General features: G+C 37.0%; 1 protein-coding gene across 2 annotated transcripts in view; it reads right to left on the bottom strand.

Annotated features, from left to right (window-relative positions):
• Positions 1–18,394, bottom strand: part of ITGAV (integrin subunit alpha V) — an 80,311-nt gene that overhangs the window by 37,583 nt on the left and 24,334 nt on the right. For both annotated transcript variants that reach the window (XM_053918836.2, XM_053918835.2), the window contains exons 3-12: positions 16,632–16,723; positions 15,481–15,595; positions 10,459–10,520; positions 8,320–8,365; positions 5,478–5,603; positions 4,588–4,632; positions 3,569–3,612; positions 3,423–3,479; positions 1,432–1,484; positions 829–1,031 (exon numbers count right to left, since the gene is read on the bottom strand). In XM_053918836.2, the coding sequence (XP_053774811.1) occupies positions 829–1,031; positions 1,432–1,484; positions 3,423–3,479; positions 3,569–3,612; positions 4,588–4,632; positions 5,478–5,603; positions 8,320–8,365; positions 10,459–10,520; positions 15,481–15,595; positions 16,632–16,723 (843 nt within the window). The remainder of the gene's footprint in view (positions 1–828; positions 1,032–1,431; positions 1,485–3,422; positions 3,480–3,568; positions 3,613–4,587; positions 4,633–5,477; positions 5,604–8,319; positions 8,366–10,458; positions 10,521–15,480; positions 15,596–16,631; positions 16,724–18,394) is intronic.

Raw genomic sequence — 18,394 nt, 5'->3', positions numbered from 1 at the left:
TCCACGGCGTGACAAACACAACCCAGAAGCAGGAGTGGTGTCTTGAGGCCAAACTGACGTTTTCCTTTTCTGCTACTTCTTGGGAGATAGGTCCTCTGTATTTTTGAAGTTTTCTTCTTAATTTATAACTTTCTTTAAACTTCAGTGGGCACACCCCTACATACTGTTGATGACACACAACTAACAGTTCAACTCTCTATTCTGTGAGTTTTAGAAAAGTTTTTAATAGTTTTTTTTTTTAAATCTTGGTAATGTGTAATCTGTATTTCATTCTACAGCAAAGCCAACGTAGGTTTTTAAAAATATCTACAGCTATTAATTGCATTATTAAATGGCACTAGTATAAAACCATGAGCTTATTCCTTTTACTTGCCCTCATGAAGGGAGACATAACCTCTTTCAAAACATTTTGGACAGTCACAACAAAATTATAGCTTGAAGTACACTTTACAGGCAGCACTGGCCGGACAGAACAGTGTGCCTGGGAGCTTACTTCACACTGGTACCCAAATGGACAGCAGAGGGCACTGTCACCAAGCAGGAGACAAAATCGCCAGCTCAATGGGGCTCCAAGCCAAAGCAAGTTCCTTTCAGAAATCAACTATGCTAACACTTAATTTTGAAGCTGCTTGAATAACTCATGAGAATCAACTTTTTTAAGTTTTGTTCTTATTTTTAATGAAGAAGAGCAACTTGACATTTAACCTAGTGTGTCACTAACCGTCACTTAAATTCTCTCCAGGAAGGAGGTTTGCTCATGGGAGTACAGGACTTTTCCAAGTGGACACAGAAAATCGGGGACCCACAGCTGCTGGACTTTGGTCTTACCATTAAAGCCGTCCTGGTCCAGGTCTCCCAAAGGTGCTATGGCACTGCCGAACCTTGCAAAGACTTCAAACCCATTCAGCTTGGTCGTCTGGAAGTCCCCCGAGGCTCTTTGCAGAGACACTGAGACCTGTCCCACCTCTTGGAGTTTGCCGTCTGAGCCACGATCCATGAATAGAGGTGCGCCAATGAACACATCTGCATAGCTAACAGAACGGAACCGTTTGCATGACAGCCAGATCACATTCCATCTGACTGTTAATGATCCCTTCCTTATTAAAATTCCACTCCCTCTTTCCACACCTCCCATAGCCAAACTGAAGCATAAAATGATCACTTCGAATTTGAACATTCCTTCAACTCTTTCAAAACTATGCATAATTCACAAAAGTACTTCATTCCTTCATTATTATCAAAGCTATTGAAAGAAATTATGGAAAACATAGAGGTTTTCTAGATTTCATGGTAAGGTTGCTTCAAATTGGTTCCCTGAATTGAAAAATTAGCAGGAAAGGGACAGAGAAACGGAAGAAGAAATGTTTAGTTTTAGCAAAGTGTTCACAAACACGAGAGGAAAACTTCCTGGAAACATTTTTTAAAACTTACTCATCTCCATTAACGTCAGTGGCAGCGACAGAAAATCCAAAATATGCAGCCATCTGGATAAGAAGAAGAAAAAGAAATGTCTATGTTTCTTCCAACCAGTTTAACTATTGATATTTGTAGTATATTTATTTATCAAGTAAAAAGGGTTTTTTTTCTCTGCATATAGTACTTAAGTCTAAATGTCTTCTCTTTTGTTTATCCTACCAACACAATGACAATCAGTTAATAAGGCTTATTTTCCTAGATTTATGAGCAAGACATACCCATGCATGTCATTTCAGTGGCCTAAACATACCATTTAAGTCCAAGTAAGTCAGCGCTCCTTCCCAGACCTGACCTACTAGGTCCCTTCTTCTCCACTATCCAGAACACACCAGACGCAGACATACTGTCAGAAAGACATTCAGTCACAGACAAACGTTTTCCCTGAATCCGAGAAGCTATAAATGGATGTCTATGCAGTATAGGTAATAGATAATAATGACCCGTAGGTCATAATAAGCTCTCCCTCTATGAAACTCTTTCAACTTCAAAGAAATTACTATTTGGAAAGATAGGGAATAGAACTCATCTTTGTCTCGCGTTTCAATTGATTACATGCCAGTGGTTTTGCTTTTGAATTACACACAGTACGAATGTGCCTGGGTTTATCCTGGGCTTCTTACGCAGAGGGAGAAGGAATGTCCTCTCCCCACCACGGCAGACTGCTGGTCCGCTCATCACAGACAGAGCAGCCTGGCTGGAAACACGTGGGGAAAAGGAAAGTTCTAAAGAGAACCCACCATGCAAAGCAAAACTAGGAGAGATGACAAATTAAAGATGAACTAATCCAAAAGAGTAAGTTAGCAAAACTTTCAAAATTTGACTAGCAGAGAGGCCAGGAAGGCATGATTAGGGGGATTCCTACATTACCTATTTTGGGTTGATACAGTGTAATAGAGAAAATGAAAGACACATTCTGTATTCCAGTACAAGATAAGAACATGAAAAATAAAGTGTATTGTATTTGGGGTACCATGTTGATGTGATGACTGAAATTTAACAGAATACTATGCTTGAGCCTTATTCTCTCAGGGTGTGTGGCCTGAAAGTACAAAGGAAGGATGCCATTTACCGAGACAAGTTTTGTCCTGGGCGCTATGACTGACATGCTTTCATTTGGTTCTCACCACAGCCTCATGAGGAAGTTACCAGCATCCTTGTATTTACACGGGAGACATGGGATTTACAGTGGTAAACCCCGTGTCCAGGGCAGCAATACTGAGTATGGAGAGTCCAGGTACTGTCCTAATGGTCCTAAAGCAAAGCCCAAGCTTCCCCCACACGCAGCTGAGGAGGATCTGGGACTGCCTGCAGGCGACGCTCCTTAAGCTAAAGAAGTCACAACAGCACAGAGAGATACCCACACCTACCCCCATAACACAACTCTGTGCATCCACCCTGGCTGCCCCACAAACGGGAAGAGGTTTCTGGCGACCTTGGGTCTAGTTCCTCATCCTATCAATGCTCTTGCAAAGCCCCACCATCTCAACTGAACAGGAAGTGCACTTGAACCCCCGATCTGGAAACTAGAAGTGTTTTTCCTCTGGTACTAATTACTTTTCCTTTATCATTATTAACTTACTTAATAAAATTGCATCTAATACAATGAAAAGCCTTAGATTGTTCCTTAAAGGAGAAGTGAATGTCATCAGCAAAGAGAAAGGAAGTTTTTGGCTTTGTGTGTAAGTGATTTGATTTTGTATTTCCTTTTTTTTAAAAAAAAAAACCCATAATATGCAATTATAAAAGTATTTGCTTAAGCAAATTACTTTGGTTAAAACAAATATGAAATATTTCAAGCCTATTTTATATCTGTAATATTGAATATTGAGCCAATATTTATTATACATTGAATATTAAACCATTAGGATATTGCCAAAAAAAATTCTAAGACATTAGGAAATGCTGATATTAAGATGTTAAGTGAAAAAATCATTTTAAAAGCATACCTGCTCACCAGTAAAATTGTGTAAGGATGACATGTTTTTCCCATCATAAATATAAACCTGTGCAGGAAAAACAAAACTATATGAAACATAGGAAAATATAAGATAACCCAGAGATTTTTTAAAAAAACACTTTTTAACTCTCCTACCATTCCTAAAGTCCTCGCTGCTCTTGGAACTCCTGAAACAAAGTCTGAAAAGAAAAAAACTTAATTACTCACTTGAAAAAAAAGAATTCAATCCTCACCTAAGGACATTTTTCCATAGCTTTTTAGAAAGAGAGAGGAAGGGAGAGAGAGAGACACAGACTGGCTGCCCTCTGTACGTGACTGGACGGGGGATGAGACTGCAGCCTAGGTATGTGCCTGACCAGGAATCGAACCTGCAAGCTTTCACTTGCAAACGACACTCTAACCAACCAAGCCGCACCAGCCAGGGCGCTCCATGGATTTTAAAATTACTCATTTCTAAGACCAATATTGGAAATTGCAGAAGAAAGGGGATAGTCAGAAAGATTTAAGTTTTATTTCAAAAGATAAGTAGTAAAAGATTTTTTACAATTAGTATTCCATAATAACCACAGTACATTTTTAACCACAAAGTCAAATGTGTACAAAACAGAAAGATTCGAGAGGGCCCTCAAGGCATTTCTAATCTGGTTAAAAAGAACAGGTAAGATCGACTGATCTAAGAAGGAAAAGCTGTATTGACAGCAATGGAAACCAATACAGAGCAAATGAAATAGGGTAGAGGTGGCAGTTACACAGAAATGTGATTAACATCAGGTCAAGTCTATGATTTCCGGATTGAGCTCTGAGGGATGATGGGCAGAGAAAGGGTGGGGTACAGAAACGAAGTCTCTCCAGGAGGACCCAGTCTGCAGAAGCCAGGAGGAAGGCACTAAAGATACAACTGAAAGGGCTGAGAAAAGAGCAGGTGGGGAAGCGCCTGAGGCCCCCAGCACTGCTCACTTTCAGCCACTACTGAGGAGGAAGTGTAAGGCAGACCCAGCTCGTGTCCGTGCAGGGATGGCTCCCTCATTTCTCCTGTTACATTCCGTAACAATGGTTTGACAACTCCTAACTCCTGAAATTTTCAATGCCACTAGTTTCAAAAGCTTAGACTAAATTTTTAGAAAAGGATTAAATATAGTTCAAGCACATCATACCGTCTATGCCATCACCATTGAAATCGCCGACAGCCACGGAGTAACCTAAGCAGGGAAGCAAAGGTGCAACACCGTCAGGGCCAGACCAGGTAGCTTCGGCACGCTCACTGACTCCGCTGTCTTTGAGGTTACCTGCACAGAATCCCTCTAATTCTGTCCCCAAGGGGCACTATATTCACGTGTGTGTGATAAACGTGTCTCCAAGAAAATAACTGAGCTAAGTGCTCAAAGAGTATAGCTCTGTCAGAAAAATAATGTTTATCAATTTTACAAAGGAGTTATTTAAAAAGATTTTCTCAATCAGCAAAGTACTACTTCTGTCAAGTAGAAGTAGTAGTACTTGGTTTAATGAATAAGAGAAATGTAAAAAGAGAACAAGAGTTAATAAACCCTAAAGAACAAAACCACAGTTTAATATAGTCAACAACAGAAGTCCATGGGGAGTGTCTGGGTTTGAATCTCAAAAACCAGCAGGTTGTAGTGAGTAAAACAAACCAACCAACAAGAGTTGTAAGGGAGTGACTTCAGGCAAGTTATTCTGCCTCTCTGCCTGAGCTTCTTTATGGAAAATGGGAATAATAACTGTAAATAAGTTAATAGTACTGAAAAGTACTGAGTACAATACCCAGAATACAGCAAGCATATCTTAAAGGTTACCTATTATATCTATTACTATCATCATAGTACAAATAATCATGCTCTTACATTTCAGCTACTGAAATATGATATAACCTAAGTACTCATTAACAATTTGAAGTTATATGTCCCTTATATTTAAGGAAAAAACCCTTAATCTACTTTACATAAAAGATTTTTCTACTTAAAGCAGCAAATACAGGACAAATCCACCCCCACTCCAGAAAATGAACCCATATTTGGGCGTTACCTACCCAAATAACTGTCATCAAAAACAGCTTGTGCGGTCCGAGTTGCTAACTGGTTGTTATAGGTGATGCTATAAACTTTGGGGTCATATTTGGATACAATTTCTGCCACTTGATCTGATATGAGCTGACCTGGAAAAAAATATATATACACATATATATATATAAAAAATAACTTTCTTATGGGAACTTTGTGAAACAGATGATGGATGGCACTTGCATGAAAGAAATAGCATTAAATATTAGTATTTCTAATTATTAGCCTTAAATAACTCTTCTTCGTAATACTACATCAGAAATTTGGTATTATTTTTAATTATTTCTATACAGCTTAGTACCTAAAATTGTTCTCTGCTAATAAGCACAAATTTCTAAATATAGAATGTCTTAATTCACTAAAGAAATCAATGTTAAATAAGTGGAATAATAAAATCAAGGGCTGTTTCTCAACCAAATTCATGAAAACTTGAAAAATCAACTGCAGTAATTAAATATTTTTACCTTAATAATAAAAAATGATTGGTTCAGTTGATTTTTTTTTCTATACCAAATTATTTGGATACCTTTATGAAGCGGCCTCAATGGGGTGAGTTCCTTTCTCTTCACAATATTAAATAATTAGGGGAACAAGAAATCTAGCCAACTATACAAAAATCAGACTGAACCCCACCCCAGGAAAGGTAGACTGGTTTATTAAATGCCATCTCCATAACATGAGAAAAATAATCTCTTCATTTCTGCTGTTTTAGAACGAAATCCATAATAGTTAGCAACTTCAGTCCTGTTCCAATTCATCCAGCCACGTGCATGGAGTCTACAGGGCAGAAACACTTTCTGTCTGGCTCACCACTTGACCCTCTGTGCCTAAACAGTACCTACCACACAGGAGGAAACTCATTAAATATTTTTTGAAGCAAAGAACACAGGAAAATCCATCCTCTCTTTGGAATAAAACATCATTATCATTTTCTCTGCTCTTACAGAGACAACTCTGAGATCTATGGAAAAATTCATTCTAACATACTAATTCAGGATGAAGCCTGCTGATTTTAATCTTATTAAAACAACATTTTCTCTACTCAGTCACTGAATCTCTTAGTTACATACTATATGCCATTTATGATGAAACTCCAATGAACACAATATTAATAGTGTCTATATCTGTCTGAATGTATAATAACTAGGAATGCATAGATTGTGCAATACTCAAGGTATTAAAAGAACAAGTGATTTAAATATGTTCACAGCTGTGTCTCTTGAAAAGGCAGAGAGTTAACAAGCAGCCCTGACTGAGAATCACAAAATCTATCTTTGGTTCCCACACATGCTGAGGAGACGCTGCCCTCCAATGAACGACACGACACGCCTGGCCATGAAGAAGAAAAACAGGTCTATGTTGTACACCTATTAACATAATTATTCATATTTATTTTCTCATATGCAATTTGAGCTATTTTTGTTTTCTCTGTAAAAGTCAAACATAATTTCCCTAAATCATTCCAATTTCCAATAGATATATAATTTACAGAAATTCAAATGTTGTAGTTTTAGCTAATGTCTCTCATACTGATTCTAGTCCTTGCCTGATTTTTTTTCATTCTCTCCTTTGCCATCCCTTTCAACTTTTCAGTGATTCCCACTTCTCATTCCTTCTCATGCTCCTTTCATCCTATTATCCTTCAGGAAATGTCTTCCTTTAGCTTCCCTTTCTATAAAGCAAAACTACGGGTTTTCCTACAAAGAAGCAAGGAAGGAAAGCCTAGTGGAGAACATGGAAGTAAAATTCAGTATCAGACAGTACTTTCAAGTCAATATTCAAAGGTTTTCCTGCTCTTCCACATAATGATAATGCTGGATTATCAGAATACCAAGAAACAGGAGTTCCAACCTTGTAAACAGCACTTGTTAGCAAGAAATAAGCATGTGAATATATGAAATAAATATGTGTATCTAAGTAGATTTAGTTACTTATTTTCAAACTATCAGCAAATAATGATCTATTATACTTTGTTCCAATGGTAATTTCATTAAGACTTCCCACAATGACTGAAGAATGTAGTGTTTTACTGTTACATCAATCAGCAACGCCAGTGTAATTATATTCTTTTGAAACTTAATAAGATTCTCATTTTTAAAACTCAAGCAAAAATCATTCTTGATGTCGATGATTAATGATAAAGTAACCATTTAAAAATCCCAATGAGCATATTCAAAATACTTTTAAAACCACGAGTTTTCAGAATGCTACAGTTCACCTGTTACAGCTAAGTTCCACACACTCCCTAACACTTACATCACGGCTCTTGAGCAGAGACGGAGCAGTCTGCCCCACAAACGAGGAAATGAATTATTTTAGATCACTTCATAATTTACTTTGTAATTTACTTTTAAAGTAGTCAGATTATTTTCTACTAGGAGTACATGTACTATGTAATATATTATGTTATATATTTTATATATAAAATGCTACATATAAATATAATAATAGTATAGTGATTTTACATCTAAATTGTATTTTTGTATTTCTTTAAAATAATTTGAAAAATCTCATAGGCACATGATAAGATAGATGGGCCCTTTTTTAAAAAAAGATTCAATTTATTTATTTTTAGAGAGAGGGGAAGGGAATGAGAAAGAGAGGGAGAGAAACATCAATGTGTGGTTGCCTCTCACATGGCCCCCACTGAGGACCTGGCCCTCAACCCAGGCATGTGCTCTGACTGGGGATCAAACCAGCAACCCATTAGTTCACAGCCCACACTCAATCCACTGAGCTACACCAGCCAGGGCAAGACATATAAGTTTTAAGCACAGTCATCACTGGGTAATTTAAACACCATTAACCTACCTTGCCAATAAAAGCTACCAGGACCACCAAGAAGTACTCTGTCAGCCTAGATTAAATCAAACAACAAAAAGATACATATTTAAAACCAGGCAGCTTTAAAAACTGAAAGCACTGTTATAGACAACAAAAGCTACATATATATATACACACACACATATATATGACTATAACATATATATATAAAAGCAAACAAAATCATAAATCTCAAACTCATCTAACTCAGTTTCAGTTATGTTCATTGTACCTTTTGTAAAATACAATAAGATAAAATAAAAATAAAAATGGAAAGTTATGATATATTCTTTTAATATGGGTCTTGGCTGTTTCACAAATTTGGTGCTGAGTACTTACTGCAAAGAATTATAGGGCTACAATAAGGGGAAAAAGTCCCTCCTTAATACTGTGTATTACATTTGTGACTACATATGCAAACTTCATTACTAACAATCACTACAAATTTTTCATCTATAGGGAAATTTTTAGTGTCCTGCAGCTCAAAACAGGAGTGAAGTTAAAAGGTACATTTTTCAGGGTATATTATATATACAAGTTACACTTGACTAACATTTCTTATATCTCTAACAAACTATGTACCTAATTCCAAGTACTTAGTGTTTAAGCATAATATTTAGCAACCTCTTCTTGCTGGAGGTTAGAAAAATTACCTCCCGCTTCAAATGTTCATATAGCCCATTCAAACTTTCAACAGACAATCTCCTGCCCTGGCTATGGAATAGAGACTCCTAAGTTGTCTGCTTTAAAAGGACTCCCTTTTTTCAGAAATGAGTTGAAGAAAGTAAACAGTTAATTTAGCAATGACTCTTCACCATGTGAGAATATTTCTAGGGTTACAGTTGTGCAGGCATAGGTATACAAAACATCAACACTTTTTTAAAAAAATACAATACCAATTTGAAAATACAGGGTCCAGCAGAAGTAACGCCATTGAGTGTGGTTGGTAGGGTACAGGAATGTCTTGCGTGAGGTGGGCAGCAATTTGAACATTTCACCTAAAATATCACATGGTGTGCTTGAGTGTGATATTGTTATGTTACAGAATTACATGCTTATGATTCCGTAATAAAAGATTTTTATGTTGTAAAAAAGGGGCGTTATTTGTGCTGGACCCTGTATATCATGCAAATTTAAACCTAATATTTATTAACATTTATCTCTGTTTTGCTTCCTTAAATCTTGAATTATGAATTTCACATTGACTAAATTAAAATCAATTACTTAGCAAGGAGAGCTAAGTAGAACTATCAGGACCTAGTTTAAAACTTTTTAATAAAATGTAAATTTTTAAAAAATGCTTTATTAGTTCTTCTGAATCGTATGATTATAGTTGCTATTATTTTAATAAATTTAAGGCATTCTTTACTTGCATTTTCTAAGAAAGCCATATTAAGCTTTCCAAAGAAGCTACTTTTAATCAATGTAATTTTGAGAATTCTCTAAAAAGTAATTAATATTCTCAATTTGATACTCAAAGTGTTCACACACCCCACCAAAAAAAAATTACACATACAAAATTACATAAAGGAAAGTAGTCGAGAAAATTTTCCTTTGAAAATGTAAATGCAATTTTTATTTTAGAAAACTAGATAAAAACTATCAACTCGGGAAAGCACATTAACTTAGTTAAAAATACACAGAATCCTGAATATAAGGTCCATTATAATAATTAAATTGCTTCAGTTTTACTGGGTGCCTGTAGGCATACGATAGATGGCAAATACGCATGCCTCTCAGCTTTTATGTAACCACACTCTAATTTTGTAACAAAGCTCCCATTGATAGCTTTTGTAAAAAATCAACTTTAACCAAAACCGAAAAACTTTAATATTCTAGAAACTAATCTAACTGGCAACTTTGATACTAAGTCATAACCGTTGTCTGTCCTCCACTGAAGAGATCTCCTACTGGCCTCCATTCCCATTGCGATGTCAACTTCAATAAAGCAACATCTAGGGAAAAGAATTATGTAATGCAAAGAATGCCAAAACGCATGGGTCATTTTCACTAGCTGTTTTCATAAAACAAGTAATAGTTACAGAGAAGCTGAAATACTGACCAATTTTTAACCATGATTTAGACAAGGTAGATTAGAATCTCATTTAGTCTTGAATGAGAACTTACTTTAGTAAAATCAATGCTGAATCCTCCTTGACAAAATCCCTGTCCATCAGCATCAATATTTTCTAAAATAAAAAGATTGGAAATATACACAAACCCAAAAAACAAACAACACAAAACAAGAGAAAAATCTGATATCACTACAATCATAAGATAGTGTACTAGTTTCTGGGAGTGTTCATTCAGCCACGCACTTAATGAGTTACCACATTCTAAAAAAGTAAGCATGCATGTTATCAGCTCCATTTTCTCAGATATGGTAACAGAGAGAGATTAAAGTCACCAGGGAACACAAAGAAAACCCAAGAGAGTGAATTTCAAACATCTTATTTTTAACCACAAACCACAGCAAGGTTATATTTTATATCACAGCCCTGAATAAGCCTTCACTTGGCATACAAACATATAAATAAAATAATTTTACAAAATAATATACTGTAATATTTTGTATTATATTTCATTCCATTTTTTTAAATTACTGATTATGACCCACTATTTTGATTTCATGAAACAACGATGAGTTGTGATCTGTGAGTTAAAAACTCCAATTTAAAATTCCTATTTCTTACTATTATTATACTATAGTTTTAGGTCTTTACACTAGTAAAGCAATATATACATCCCTAGTACACACATTTCCTCTGTACATTTTTATGGTCAACAACAATAACAAGAAAAAAAAAACATGATTTAAAAAACATAGTTCAAAGCTTCAGGAGAGAGCCAGAACCTAGAAATGCTCTGAGAAAGGCAAACACGAACCTACCCTCACAGCACATCTAGTCCTGCGGTCTCGTAAAAGTGAGTGTCTCTCCTCGTGGCGTCTCCAAGGACCTCCCAATGCAAACAGACTCAGTCATTCTACTCTTCTGTAGTTACCCCTTTTTTGTGGTTCTCACAGAAAGAGATAGTTTCTGGACAACTGGTCAATTAATTAAAATAAAGTTTAACCATGAGTAATATGTGCCCAGAACAGAGGTAAGGATGAACCTGAAGATTCTCCCTTGTTTTATTTTAATAACAAGGAAGAATGAAAAACTCTACTCTTCAGTTATCAAGGAATTTTTTTCTTTATTTTTCAATTACAATTGATATACAGTATTATATTAGCTTTAGGTGTACAACAATGACTAGACAACCACCTTATGAAATGCCCATTCTGATAATGTCAAGGAATTCTTGTAGCCAATGTTACAATGTAGAAATAATTATGCTATAGTCTCACTGTATCTGCCACCCAAATACAGGAACCAAAAAACTCTATTTTAAGTCATTAGGACAACTTGCAAGAATTTCTGTCAAATACTCCCATCAAAAATTTTAAACCCATTTTATAAACTTAGGAACTGCCCCAAGATTACACATTTAATACCTAAATTTAGAGTTTTTTTTAAAGAAAATACCCTCAGAAGTGTAATGCTACCCCAGTGTAAATTTTTCTAACCAAGAGGGACTGGGAAAATGCAGGGCTGGGGTTTCCAGTGTCTCGTGAACTCACGCTAAGGAATTCTGCTCTGACCTCAAGCCAGCCGTTTATTTCCTTTATTCAAGTTGCATCTGGGGAACTATTTCAGGCTATTTATAAAGACACCCTTTTCTTATTATCATACTGTACAATTACATGCTTTATATGGTTTCCCAGGACATCTAACACTACTCTCCTTTACAATTTTCTTAACAGGTACACATTAAACTAAGTGTTTATGAGAATGTTAAGAATTTTATGTTGACTATAGTCTACTTCACTGAAGGCTTTTCTTTTTACTTCTCTGGACTATTAATATTCCTCCTACTTGTTAAACCTGATAATAATAATATTGATTACACAGTAATATTATGATTGAATGACATAATAATATTATTGATTATGATAGTAAGAGCAACTAATGGTTATCAAGCCCTTAGTGTGAGCCAGGTACTTACTATTCTAAAGCATTTTCCTTGGCATTATCTTTTTAAATCTTTACAGCAATCCTATGAGAGATACTATTATTATTCACAATTTTCAGAGAAGAAAACTAAGGCTATAGGAAGTGAAGTCACTTGACCATGGTCAACTAGTAGTAAATAAGAGCATGGATCTGAGCCCAGGTACGTCTACGCCGGAAGGCTGCAATACCTCAAATCAGTAATGTATTTGGAATTCCCTGAGGAACCTTCAAGGAAAAGGAAAAGCCAACTAGAAATTAAAACGAAGAAAAATCTGTATACAAGCCAGAAAGGAACAAAAGAGTCAGTCTGAGCAAGGAACTGAAAGAGTGTTTAAGTTAGAACAGAAAGACATTTGCCCTAGTGTGTAATGCCAAGAGTGGGCATACAGTCATAAAAAGAAAAAAGCAAATGCCATCAGTAATAAGGTAAGCTATTTACAGACAGTCAAGCTAGATGCCCAGGGGGTCCACATGGGTTAATGTTAAAAACAAAAGCAAACGAACAAGAAACCCCCCACAAATGACCACCACCAAAACAAGCAACGGTATCAAGACGTTAGCAGTGCACCTCTACAAAGCTGGAGCCCCCACGGAAAATCACTCACTGGGTTGCATGATGTATTGAAGGATGAAGATGACACAAGATACTAAATTCATACCTCTGAAGTCTTTTGTGCAAAACAGCGTTTTCCCAACGATGAAACAAAGGCCCACAGAGGTTAAGTGAATCACCTACAGCTACAGGCAGGCTGTCGGCAGATTATGAGACTATACCCAAGTTCTCAGATTCCCACTTGTGAGCATTTTTATCTGGGCGGGTTGCCCCTGTGACTGGGTCCTGTAGGTAGTAGCTCAATGTCCAGAAGTTGAGTGGGAAATCGCGCACAACGACCAAGGGATCCAGACAGCCATGTGCAGCGGGAAGAGAGGCATCTCCTTCGCTGTTTTGAGGTGGTTATTTGTACTTTTTCTAAGATTTGAGGTTTTATTATTTAGATCAGGTATCAGCAAATCTTTTCTGTAAAGGGCCAGACAGTAATCACTTTAGGCTTAGGGGCTGTATAGTCTCTGGGGCGATACTCAACTCTCCCTCTGCAGACAACTTGTGAACAAATAGTAGGGCTGTGCTCCAAGAAAACTTCCTCTGAAACGAGGGGCTCACAGCCACAGTTTGCTGACCTGACTTGGATGTTACATACATTAGAAAATAAGGTTTTGGAAGATTTTATAACTTTTGTGCCTAAATCAAATAAAAATGAATGCATTACTTAACAGATGGATCATGCAAACACTGCCTTATTCCTTCAAATGCATGGTGAGTAAAGAACTATTTATTACTGAAGAGACGAAATAACAAAAACTACTAGATTAACATGGCAGTATATCCACAGGGAAGATCATCAGAATGCTTGTTATCAGAAGGGTTCTCTGCACTCTTATATATCAGGAATTATCCAAACCTGTACTCGTGAAAGCAGGATGTATCCTTTGTAGAAAAACTGTGCTTAATACAGAGGCAACTGAACCAGAAAACATTTTCTGTTGTTATAATACAGGGGAAAAATTCCTTTGGAATAAAACAGACGTGGTTCAAATCCTCATGAGACCACTTGATACTGTAAGACGCAGAAAAAAAAAAATTCCTTCAACTGTCTGAGTCTCAATTCCCACATCTGACATAGGTGCGTAAGGGTGACTGTGTGTGTGCGCCATATAAGTAAGTTACAAACGTGGCACACAAGAGTTAGCTCACTCTTCGTAGCTACAATATTATCTCCTCACAATAGGAGCATTTTTGCCATACAGAAATTTAAAACCAATTCCGTCCTCACATTTCCCACGCACCACAAAGACGACAGTGCTAAGACCAAAACACCAGTATGAAGGTGACACACACGGCATCCAGCACTGAGGATAAACCTGCCCGCCCCCTCTGTCCTGTGCAGGGATTGCTTTCTAGCCCATCCTAATTAGCAATGCCGTTCTGGGAGGGATCATTCTTTTGATGTCAACCTCTCAGTTACAACAAGTAGGGTCATGGCGGTAGGCTAGAAAGGAGTGTTGCATGAAATCATTTGTTATTTCTCGGAGGTTCAACTGCTTAGAATTTTGAGAACTGAGTAGTTCCTTTGACCTGGTGTCATAGGCCATTCAACATGGAAGAAATAATCTAGAGTAAAAGTCTTACATGTTGTACTTATCCGGTGACCAATGGAACATAAAATACAACGGCCTAAAAAGCGCTCTAGGTGTAAACACCAACTGCAGGTCACTGGATCTGAGCCAAAAGGCCGAGAAGCGATCCATACTGCATTCCGGCAGGCTACTCTTACGTTCTGGTATAAGGAGGACCTGGAGTGACAGCCAATTTAACAAGGGTGGGAAGGCAAAAGGATCTGTGACTCTCTGGGGGAAAAGACGTACAGAGTTTATAAAAGTACAATGAAAATTATAAATGCTCAAAATCGTCTTTAGTCACAGTATCAATTTCACTTGAAATTTCAAACCATACTCGAGAAAAGTGTGAGATCTTTTATTTTAGATTATCAAAATAGGGGTAAGCTTCATAATGTATTGATAAAGAAACTCTAATAAAAGCAAGGAAATTCAGACTCAGAATCCTGAGCTCAATGATTCACCTTCCAATATAAACTGTGACAATTTAAGACAAAATTTTAACATAACTATTAATATAAAACCATATTATAAAGTTCTGAAACGTCAGTATCCATCAAAATCACCTTGTAGAAAGAATTTAAAATGGACCTACTGAATCAGAATCTCTAACATCTCTGTTAGAAAAGCTCAATGGAGCATCTTTTGACTAAAAGTGGCTAAAAATACAGATTCCCAAAAGCATATATCAATTAGTACTAACCAAGAAAGATGAAAATTAGTTACTAGTGAGACAAGCTTACTGACTTCTCATGTGTAATTACTTTATACTGAAAGGACTGTCTTCATTTCGCTGTCATCAAACGTCACAGTACGTCAATAAATATTAACACCCACCCATACACTCAAACACACTCACATTTTTAACACACTAGGCTTCCCAACCCTCTTAAAAGCTGGGACAGCCTCCTATACATACTCGATCTGCACGGAGCATACTCAACAGTCTTTGTTCCATCCTGAAGAAAGCAAGTTCCCACCGGCTCTCTCTCCTGTTTCATTTCAGTCCTCCAGTGGTACAGTGGGGCACAGGCCTGAAATCAAAGGAGGCAGTCCAAGGATAAAAATCCTCTGAAAAAATCAGTGTTTCAGACAATCCAGGCAACCTCAGAGAAATAATCTTCAGGTTTGAGGATTACGACATGCAGGTGATACAGGGTGGGGCAAAACTAAGTTTAGGGTTGTTCGTATGGAAAATAATATAAAATTAATAAATAATAATATAAGAACAAACTCTGTGTTTTGCCTACTCACAACTGTAAACCTACTTTTGCCCCATCCTCCACCCCCTGTATTTACAGCCATGAAAAATAAAAACTAGGTAAATGGTCTAGTTAGAGAATATGGGGCCCAGGGCAGAGCCCAGGGACACCCCGACATTAGAAACCCAGAAGAAGAGGAGCCATAAAAGGAGACTGCGAAGGTAATCAGCAAGATGGGAGAAAAGCAGGGGAGTGCAGTGTCCCAGAAGCCGAGGGAGGAAAATTATTTCAAAAAGAATGTGTCAACTGACCTTGCTGAACAGTGCTGAGAGGGCAATAAAACTAAGGACAGTAGATTTCAGGGGCCTGAAAGTCAAGGGTGACCTTGCCTGTGCCTACTTGAGCCTGACTGGAGTGGCTGGGAAGAAAATGCACAGTGAAGATAGAGAGATGGTTACTATCGAAAACTCTAAAAGTTTCTGAAAAGAGGAGCAAGGGTTTGGGGCCATGACACAGGGGAAGATGAGGCAAAGAGAAGGCTGTTGTATTTCTGAAGAAGCAGGTACTAGGGGGTTTGATTAATCAAAGGCACACCATTCCTTAACCTGAATGAATAGAAACAAACTGATGGGAACTATCAAGTGAGGTGGGAGAAATGCAAATGTAGGAATGAAGGCAGAAAGGAGCAGACAGCCAGCCTGTGAAGAACAAGAGAGGCAGGGTGGCCTTGGATCAGAGCTACTTTACCTCATTGTACCCTGTGCCTCTGAGCACACTGAGGTTTACCATCAGCTTTTAAAGATGAAACTTCTTTGTTTTCATATAAATCGACTAAACTCACCTATGAATAAGTATCCAAAAGACTTACCAAAATTTTATCCTGCTTTGATCTCACAGATGCTCCAAACCACTGGTGGGACTTAAATTCCAATGGATCGTCCTTGGCAAAATCTCTATTGCCTAAAAAAAATATTGTGAGGGATGAGAAACAAAATATATAATCGATGTATAACACGAGTTTATTTTCATTCAGCAAGGTTTAAGAATAGTGTGGCTTTGATAAATCAAATACCACATTGGCTATTTATCTCATATACTTTTCAACTAATCAGAGAAATAAAATACAAGATGACACAGAAACGTCTTAGGGTTTTTATTAACTTCATCAGTTATCATAACGGAGATGTGAAAAAGTAATAGCAATTGAAGTTTTTCCAGTTGCTAAACTGTAACATAATTAACTATTGAACAAATACTTATGATTGCCTACTGTACTCCCAGAAGTTCTTTCTGTGGCACAAAGGTGTTTACAAAAACAAAAGGCTATGGAACACCTGTGCACAACACCAGCAGTAAAAGAACAAAGTCAAAGACCAAGATGGTGCCAATGACACTGTAGTATGAGAGTTAGAATCCAGAAGATGTGATGTGGCTGGCAAGAAAAAGAATTAGGTTTGGAATTAGAAATGCAAACATTACTTTTTCAGGCTACATTATTGAGAAAATTATTCCCAAAGTACCAGGTACTCATGTGAAGCAATGTATTAAAAAAAAAAAAAAGATAAAAAAATCCTTTCCCCAGTAAAGCTCTTCATTTGGTCAAGGAAAAAAATACAGAAATATCTGCATCCGGTGTTTTGGTAAGAAGAGACTAATAATTTTTAAACTCTAATTGGTTCCACTTAAAATCTCTTTATAATAATCATTCTTTATAAGTATATTGGACAAATATAGCAGATATGTCAATTTAAGAAAGCAGGCCAACATGTAAATATCATCAAAAGGTTTGGTTAAATCTGCTCCCTGCAGTTCACCCATCTAAGGTAGTACTGTGGTTATTCAATTCCATTTTGAAGACTTAACACTAACTGAAGAGTTATAAGTATAAACGATTAATGAGAATTTCAATAATGCCAGTTGTCTTATATTCAAGGTGAAGGGTGAAAACTTGGTCATCGTAATACTCTTTGAACTTTTTCATTGTTTCAAAAGTTTTTTTAATGTGTCAATTTCCAAAGGCCTCTCTCTATCTGCAGTCCAAACACCATTGTTCTTTGTCAGTGGTCACAAAGGCACCGTTTTATAAGTAGAAGAAAGGAAGAGGAGAAATGGAACAGCTAACATAATATATGCCCTTCACCATGAAAATCAAGGTCGCCCAACAATGGCTGGCTTGCCTCTGAAGCCTATGCTCACCACACTGTCCCCATGCAAACCAGTACACATCAGTGACCTACAGATCAGCAAATACTCCATGCAATCCCTTATTTCCCATCCTTCCATAGGTAGGTTAAAGCCACACAACTAGTTCTTGCCAAAAAGCTAAGAACACAAGTTGCAGTTCAAGTTCAAATCTGTTCCCAGTTCAAGACAATTAAGAGCGGATATGAGTTGACTGATTCTCATGAAAATGCAAATGAAAGCCACAAAAAGATATCATCTCATTCCACTTAGGACAGCTATTGTCAAAAAGAAAAAAGGTAAGTGTTTGGAAAGATATTGAGAAAAAGATGTGTACTGTCGGTGGGAATGTAATCGGTACAGCCATTATGGAAAGATATATAGGTTACTCAAGACAGATCATGTGACCTAGCGATCTAAACACAGAACTACCATGTGACCCAGCAATCC

The sequence above is a fragment of the Desmodus rotundus genome, chromosome 2, assembly GCF_022682495.2.
Source record: "Desmodus rotundus isolate HL8 chromosome 2, HLdesRot8A.1, whole genome shotgun sequence".
Taxonomy (NCBI): domain Eukaryota; kingdom Metazoa; phylum Chordata; class Mammalia; order Chiroptera; family Phyllostomidae; genus Desmodus; species Desmodus rotundus.
This window is presented reverse-complemented; position numbering and strand designations above follow the sequence as displayed.